The sequence below is a fragment of the Gavialis gangeticus genome, unplaced genomic scaffold (genome assembly GCF_001723915.1).
Source record: "Gavialis gangeticus isolate Ggan-Ray unplaced genomic scaffold, GavGan_comp1, whole genome shotgun sequence".
Lineage (NCBI taxonomy): Eukaryota > Metazoa > Chordata > Crocodylia > Gavialidae > Gavialis > Gavialis gangeticus.
In genome coordinates, this window is record NW_017729008.1 from 15,040,673 (window position 1) to 15,049,337 (window position 8,665).

Below are 8,665 nucleotides of genomic sequence, written 5' to 3' on the forward strand. Positions count from 1 at the left end.
CCTGGAGTGGGTAAGCCTGAGAACTGAGGAGTCACCAAAGTTTGCCAGAGAGGGATAAAAGGCAGCAAAAATGACTCCCAATGGCACCCTCTTTGATCTGACCAGCACCCTGCCTGATCAGCCAGAAGGACCAGCCGGTGACACCCTTCTGAAGCAACATTGCGCTGAAAGAATCCTCGACTGGCCACTGACAGCAGAATCCAGTGCTTGGGGATAGGTATATCTTGATACCAGTGCTTAGTTTTCATAGCTAGCTACTGTGAGTGTGTGTGTGTATGTGAATGTGTGTGTGTGTTTGAGGGGATCAGCACCAAGGTTTATGCTCTGACTTTTGCATCTGTCCAATAAACTAGAATTTTATGATGATCCTTTGAGTTGGTGCTTTGTAGCCAATAGCTTCATCGCGGGCAGATCTTGTCTGACCAACCTCATTTCTTTCTATGAGCAGGTGACTCATCACCTGGATGAGAGAAAAGTGGTTGACATCATATACCTTGACTGCCAGAAAGTCTTTGGTCTGGTATCCCATGAGGTATGATCAGAAAACTGGAAGATATTGGGCTCAACTGCAGGACTATCAAGTGGGTGTGAAACTGGTTACAGTGTAGGATGCAGAGAGTCCAAATAAATGGACCGGCATTGTCCTGGTGAGATGTGGGCAGCGGCGTACCCCAGGGGTTGGTACTTGGCCCAGTGCTCTTCAACATTTTTATCAATGACTTGGACGAGGGGGTGAAAAGCCCCTTGGCCAAGTTCGTGGACAACACCAAGATATGGGGTTGTGCAGATACACCTGCAGATAGACTGCAGATACAAGCAGACCTAGACAGGCTGGCATGCTGGGCAGAACGGAACCAGATGAGGTTCAACATAGAGAAATGCCAAGTGCTGTATCTGGGAAGGAAGAACCCCCAGCACATCTACAGGCTCTGCATTGCTAACCTGACCTGCACTACAAATGAAAGAGATCTGGGGGTAACAATAGACCCCAGTATGAATATGAGTCAACAATGCAACGCAGTAGCCACTGGGGCCATTAAAACTCTGGTATGCATCAATCAATGCAACTCCAGTAAAAACAAAGAAGTGATTCTCCTGCTTTACTCAACATTGGTGTGGCCGCAGCTGGAGCATTGCGTCCTGTTCTAGGCGTTGCACTTCAACAAGGACATGCTAAAGCTCGAGAGGGTCCAGAGGAGGGCCACCCATATGATCAGGGACTTGCATGGTAAGTCATACGAAGAAAAACTGAGAAACGGCGGACTCTTCAGCCTAAAGAAAAGAAGGCTGAGAGGGGACCTGCTTGTGGCTTACCACTATATCAGAGGCATATATCATGTGAACAACTGTTCACATTAGGAAAAACTTCTTTACAACTAGGGTGTCCAGACTATGGAACAAGCTCCCTCCAGAGGTGGTGCAATCATCTACCCTAGAGGTCTTCAAGAGAAGACTGGATGGTCACCTGGCTGGGATCACCTGACCCCAGATGTCTTTCCTGCTCGTGCAGGGGGCTGCACCCAATGATCCTTCGGGGTCCCTTCCAGCCCTATGATTCTAGGATTATAACTGGTATTTGTCACAGGTTCAAAGATTTTTGTATAGAAAATGAAACATTCTCAGCAGTTATGTTTTCTCTCATTGACAATAGTAATCTTTGGCTAAATCTTGAGGTCTTTATTTCCTGCCTTACTTAGTCAAATCCACACTGACTGCAATGGGAGTGTGATTGAGCAAAAAACCTCAAGAATTCCATTTAAAAAAATGTTCCAAGCTGAAGTGACACCCCAGGTTTCTGTTCTAGATCATGCTGTTTCTTTTTTTCTCAAAGCAACAGTTTCTGAAGTGCTGTTATTTTTTTCCTTATCTGCAAGAAAATTCCTCTTCCAAAATTTTTGCTGATATGTAAAGCCTTTCAAGAAAAACTTGAATTTCCTGCTGATATCTACGATGTGTCATATTTAATCCTTGCCTTCAAAGCCTGTTAACCTGGCAGTGTTAAAAATTTAAAACCAGATCTATATCCAAATGTTGAGGAGTGGACTTTTATAAAAAACAAGTTCAGTTGCTATAAATTATTATTTAAAACACTGCATGTTAACTGACTATACCTAAGTTTCTTTGTTCCTGCTTAGCACATGTATTTGAGAAAGCTGCTATCAATTATCTGACAAAGCTGCTAGCAAATTCAATGAGTTGCATCAGCTCTTTTTTCTTTATTAAACTTACCTTAAGTTCTTGCCTTTCAGGATCTATCGCTTCAATTTGGTAAATATTTCCAGCTCCAGTTCCCTCTAAGATATAGATCATTATAGCTATATGAATAGAAATATAGTCAATGTTAATTTTATTAAGAAAAAGAGGACATACTAGCAAACATACAGAGATACTAACTATGTCCAAACATGTTATAACCTGATATATATACTCGCTCTATCTAATTCCAAAATAATCAGGAAAATAGACAAAATTAGACAAGCCAGAAGATGTATCCAACCATACAATTATGAACTGCATGAAAGCACCATATAAACCCTGTCTTGAACTGGTCTTTGGTATATGGTTTATACTGGCCTGATCTTTTGCCTAAGAGCGCACTACACCAACTTCAGTTCAGTCCAATGTGTATTATAAGCGGTCAGGGTTAAGATCTCCTGCACGGTATCATTGGGAATATAGGAATCCTGTCTTTCCTAAGATGTACAGAAATCATTTCTAGAATAAGTGGTTAATGAGACCTCAGACCTTTAAATCACATTATTTACACAACACACTAGCATTTCTATTGTATCCTGTTTCTAGAATATTAACCCGCTCTTTGACCTTTCCTGGTTGCTTTTTTCCTAAATAATGAGAATCCCAGAACACTGTAACAAGTATTCCCAGATGAAAGTGATATAAATATACAGTTTAATGAGTGAGATACATTTTAATAACCAGTAAATGTACAGTTAACATTAATTGTAGCTGGCATTGTTAGCTAATGCCAGGCAGTTAGATAGCTCAGATATCTATGTTTACTGATTTATGGTAGCTCTAGCTGAGAGTTAAGATGATGGATTTCTTTGCACAAAGCTCCCACGTACAGCATGTTTCATGCCGTGCTGATTCCCTGGAGTGTCTTAATGTCAAATATCATTATTATTTGTTTCTGGTAGCACCCACAATGTGCTAGGCACTGTCCATGCACAGAAATGACATAATCCCTTCCCCGAAGAGAAGTTCATTTTATCACTGGCACACTGTAGTGTATAAAAGCAGGAACCCCGGAGGTGTTTACTTGCAATATGTTAAATTGGATGACTTTCAAGTAGACTTAGATGTGCACTAAATCTGGCACTAGAACTTTGGGCTGGGTTCAAGGGAGGACTTAGGGATCTGGAGCAGGACTTTGGGAGACACCAGCTACAGGCACATGTTACTTTCATCGTGCTATATTTGCATTTAGAGCACTAGACAATGCAAATGTGCACATGTCCAAGCTATTCATAGCGCAACAGGGATGACAGATCCTCCACAGAAAAGTTCCTTGTGCACAGTGAGGATCTCTTGGCCTCCCAGCATCCCAGAGTGCTCTGTTCTCCCTCCTTGCTTTCAAGGGGGAGGGAAAGAGAGCAGATGGCTCCCTGATGGCCCACAAGGAACAGAGCTGCAGCTCTACCACACACTGTGGCTGCTATAGAGCCATTGCTGCCCTGCTTAGTCAGGATGGCAGCAACGGCGGATGGGTGGCAGAGGCCACTGATCAGCTGTTGTCAGTGGGAGAGGGAGGGGTGTTGCAAGTAGCTCCATCAGCTGTTGCAACCCTGTGGTAACAGCTGAGGGGGCTGCTGGCTGCAGCACCAGCTAATAGTGTGCAGGAGAACCCCCAGTCAGTGTTATCACTGCAGGAGGCTTGCAGGCACCATGGGGGATGATGCCAGCTGGAGGAAGTCCCAACAGAGATGCAGCCTCTCTGCCTTGGCTGCCGCACTGACAGGTTTCTGCGGGGGCAGGGGGAACAGCTGCCTATTGCCCCCTGGCTGGGAGCATGATTTTGTCGTACATGTGCACTCCCCTAGAGCACTTCAGTTTTGTAGTGCTACAAGTGCCTCAGCTCTTAAAATTCAGCACCTAAAACTCATGAGGTGTGTCTCTCATTTTGGCCTGGACATTCCTGAGGCATCTGGGGCTGCAGTTCGGAGCATGCACAAAACTGCCAGAGCCTGAGCCTGTGGGAATCCTGGAGTGGCATTGATGTCCCCTGGGGAGCCAAACCTGGTGGACAGACTCAAAGCCTGAAACCCATCAGTGGGACTGAGTCCCTCACAAAATCCAATTATAGCTGCCTAATTTTAAAATGAGTCCAGAAGAGGTAGTAGCATTGTCAACCTTATATATAATAGTCTAGGACAGGGGTGCTGAACCAAATCCAGCCCACAAAGCTATGTCATCCACCCTCAGGCCCCCCATGGATCCAAAAATTTGGCAGAGGGGGAGCAGTGGTAGCATTAATTGCCATTTCCCAGCTGTCAAATTTCCATGTGCATGGGGAGCCCTGCAGGCAGATAGCTTGGCCCTTTGTGCTAGATTGGGCACACAGAGCTGGGGCTGCACAGGACCCTGCCCAGGTGGCGCAGAGCTGGTCCAGGTGGCGCAGGGCTGGATTCAGGTATGCAGAGCCCAGTCCAGGTGGCGTGAGGTGGGATCTGGACAGCATTAGCTGAATCCAGATGCATGGGGCCCAGTCTGGGTTTGCGCTGACCAGCCTTGTGCATGAAGCCCACTCAGGCTTCAGCCTCCAGACTTGTCCCATGCCACTCATCTGGCCCATGGGACTAAAAGTTTGAGGATTACTTACCGGCCTAGGGAATGGGAGACTTGGGCTCACTTCCCACCTCTGCCTAAGGAAGTTCAAGCCCATACCCCTCACAAGATAGCCCTAATCTCCAAGTTTTGGGAATGGGAAGCACCTCTGGATGAAGCTGTGCCACAGTGCAGAGGAATGTGGGGGGTCTTGAGGCCAGAAAGAGAGTACAAGAAAGAATGAGAGTCTATAGGCTAGTAGCAAAGACATGCAGCTTGGGGAGGAGTGGGAGTGGGGGTAGGGGAGAATTTTGGATCCTGGTCCTTATTCCAATTGCTGTTTATATATTTTACATCAAACAGTTACTGGATGAAAAGAGAACAGAAATAATTCAGCTCATTCTCCAACACATTGGCCAACTGCTGGAGGGGATAATGTGTTCCAGCCTCCCTGGAGGTCTGGAAGGAGGCAGGGGCAACATCAGCTGTCATATGAAAGAGATGGAATCCTTTGCCTCTTATCAGGCACTGTCACAGATCACAACCCCAGGACCTCATGTTTACATTTCTTGCACGTTGGTGCAAATCCATTGTGTTGCTGTACAGCATCAGTAGAATGCTGTTATTGTTCATCAAAAGCTCAGGTAATTAATAAAGTGTGTTAAATGTTGTTGTTTCTCCCAATCCAAGTCAGTATTTCACAAACTGCTTGAAGTTATATCTATGACTTAGGGTGCCTATGTTTAGGTGCCGTGCATTAACTCATGGCACTTTGCACAGAGCACCATGAGTTAGAGCCCCCCCACAACAGATGTTCGCCTTCTGGGTCTGGGTGGGAGGGCGGGGGAGAGGCTTTAGCCACACTGTACCAGCCCTGGCCAGCAGGGAGGAGATCTCCAACATCCTCTGAGGAGGTTGCCGAACCACCCCTTTCCCAAGCCCTGCACCCCCAGCTCCAGGGCAGTCAGCAGGAGAGGGAGAGGGAGAGGGAGAGAAAGGGAGCAGCACACAGCAGGACCCAAGAGGCGAGGAGGCTTCCTTCCCCAAACCCCTGCCCAGGCATCTTGACAGCAGCAGCTTGGCTTTGCCATGGCTGGAGCTGGGTGGGAGGAAGAGGTGGACCAGAGCCCCCTCACCTTGCCCGGCTTCCCCCAGTACCCCAACTGGGTTAGCTGTGGGGGGCCTGCGAGGTGAGGGGTCTCTGTTCCACCCTGCCCCCCATCCAGCTCTGGCCAGACAAAACCCAGCCAGCAGCTGTGTGCTGCTCCCTCCCTGCTGCCAGCCCCACCCCCCCACTCAGCTGGTGCTTGCTGATATAATCACCAGCCCAAACCTGCAAAGACATGAAAAATTAACCCTCGAGGAAGCACAAGTTCCCTAAGGTCAGGTCCCAGAAGACTGGAAAAGGGCCAATGTGGTCCCTATTTTCAAGAAGGGGAGGAAGGAGGAGCCAAGTAATTATAGGCCAGTCAGTCTCACCTCCATCCTTGGAAAGGTCTTTGAAAAGATTATGAAGGATCATATTTATGGGAGTCCAGTGGGAAAAATAATGCAGCAGGGAAACCAGCATGGATTCGTAGCAGGTAGAGATCATGCCTGACCAATCTGGTTTTGTTTTATGGCAGGGTCACAAAACGCTTAGATGCAGGAGGAGAGGTGGATGTCGTGTTCTTGGATTTTAGCAAGGCCTTCGATAGGGTATCTCATCCCATTCTCATAAATAAATTAAAAGGCTGTGATATAGATGTTTGCATGGTCTGGTGGGTGGCAAATTGGATTAGCAGTCGCACCCAGAGAGTGGTAGTAGACGGGTGGGTATCAACCTGGGAGGATGTGTGTAGTGGGGTCCCAGAGGGTTTAAGTCCTTGGACCTGTGCTCTTCAATATCTTCATCAGTGACTTGGATGTGGGTGTGAAGTGTACTCTGTCCAAGTTTGCAGACAATACTAAATTGTGGGGTGAAGTGCACACTCCAGAGGGTAGGGAATGATTGCAGGCAGACCTGGACCAGTTAGAAAAGTGGGCAGTACACAATAGGATGCAGTACAAGGACAAGTGCAGAGTGCTGCAGCTAGGGTGCAAAAATATCCAGCACACCGACTGGCCAGGAAGTGACCTCCTCAGCAGCACAGAAGAAGAAAGGGATCTCGGAGTCATAGTGGACTCCAAGATGAACATGAGTCGTCCGTGTGACGAAATCATCAGCAACACTAACCACACTTTATCGTGCATCAAGATGCATGACAAATAGATCCAAGGAGGTGATACTTCCCCTCTGTGTGGTATTGGTCAGACCGCAGTTGGAATACTACGTCCAGTTTTGGGCGCTGTACTTCAAGAAGGACGTTGATAGACTCAGGAGGGTCCAGAGGAGGACCGCTCATATGGTTAGGGGATTATAGGACAAGCCCTATGAGGAGAGACGGAGGGACCTGGACCTCTTCAGCCTCCACACGAGAAGGCTGAGAGATGATCTTGTGGCTGCTTACAAATTCATTAAGGCAGGGGTGTCCAACCTTTTTGAACGTGGGGCCAGATCATGAACTTTTTATCACCCAGTGGGCCGCCGAGCCATAGTCAAAGACCCTCTGTCCTGGGCCAGAGACACCCTGCCTGTGCAGCCCTACTGCACCTGTCCGTTACAGCAAGGGGCATGGTAGCTGCTGGGCAGGGGCAGGAGGGACCCGTTCTGCATCCAGCCAGCTCCTGCCCCAGAGACTGAAGGGGAGAAATAAATAGCTCCACATCCCCATCCCCCGAGCAGTGCCGCCCCACGACCCGGCGCTGCCTGAGGGGGGCTGGAGCGAGGCAGCGGCTGCCCCGCAGCCCCTCAGCGCCCTCCCGCCCACGCAGCCCCGGTGGCCTCAGCGCTGCGAGCCCGGAGCACGAGGTCTGGCAGACACCGGCTCCCGCCGCCTCGTCCCGCGCAAGTCACGCCAGGACCCCGCCTGCCGAAGCCCCCCGCGCCGGCTTCCCACGTGCTGCTGGGGCGGGACGAGCCCGGCCGGAGCGGCAGCGGCTGAGCTGCACTTTCCCCACCTACACCGGTCAGTCCCGAGCGGCACCCGGCTCCGCCGCCGCCTCTGCTGGCCGGTGCCGACCTGGCCCCAGCAGCACGTGGGAAGCCGCCTTCAGCCGCGTGCTGCTCCGGCTGCGACAGCCCCCCGGGGCGGCACCAGAGGCGGCGGCGGAGCCGGGTGCCGCTCGGGACTGACCGGCGCAGGTGCGGAAAGTGCAGCTGAGCCCCGGCTGCTCCGGCCGGGCTCGTCCTGTCCCGAGGGCTCGCGGCTCCTCCTCTTCCCGCACCACCGCGTCGGCAACGGCGAGTGACGCGGGGCGTGGCGAGCCTTGTCCCTTCCGCAGCCCTTCAGCAGCCGCGAGGAAGGTGCTGAGGGGCTGGGGAGGGACACGGGGTGGGAAGGAAAGTAAACCGTGTTTACTTTCCTTTCCTGTGGCAGCACCGCGGGCCTCAGAAAATGCCTCAGCGGGCCATATGTTGGACAAGCCAGCATTAGGGGGATGCAGTAAGGGATCGGAGATGCTTTGTTCACCAGGGCACCTCTTGGGGTAACAAGGAACAATGGTCACAAACTGAGATTTAAGCTAGATATCAGGAAAAACTTCTTCATGGTAAGGGTGGCCAAAATTTGGAATGGGCTTCCAAGGGAGGTGGTGCTCTCCCCTACCTTGGGGGTCTTTAAGAGAAGGCTGGATAGGCATCTGGCTGGGGGTCATGTGACCCCAGCACTCTTTCCTGCCGAGGCAGGGTGGGACTCGAGGATCTCGCATCTATGAGTCTGTGAAGGCGTTGGGTTCTATAATGCTTTCAGCTAACAGCTTATTTGACAAGGGTTAATTTTTCATGCAACTGGCCATTTTA

The 8,665-nt window shown here is 49.9% G+C and overlaps 1 protein-coding gene across 1 annotated transcript in view; it reads right to left on the reverse strand.

Moving 5' to 3' along the window:
• CDHR3 (cadherin related family member 3) overlaps positions 1-8,665 on the reverse strand; it is a 102,682-nt gene that overhangs the window by 60,369 nt on the left and 33,648 nt on the right. Inside the window, exon 4 of the mRNA XM_019509329.1 lies at positions 2,230-2,315. Within this exon, the coding sequence (XP_019364874.1) occupies positions 2,230-2,315 (86 nt within the window). The remainder of the gene's footprint in view (positions 1-2,229; positions 2,316-8,665) is intronic.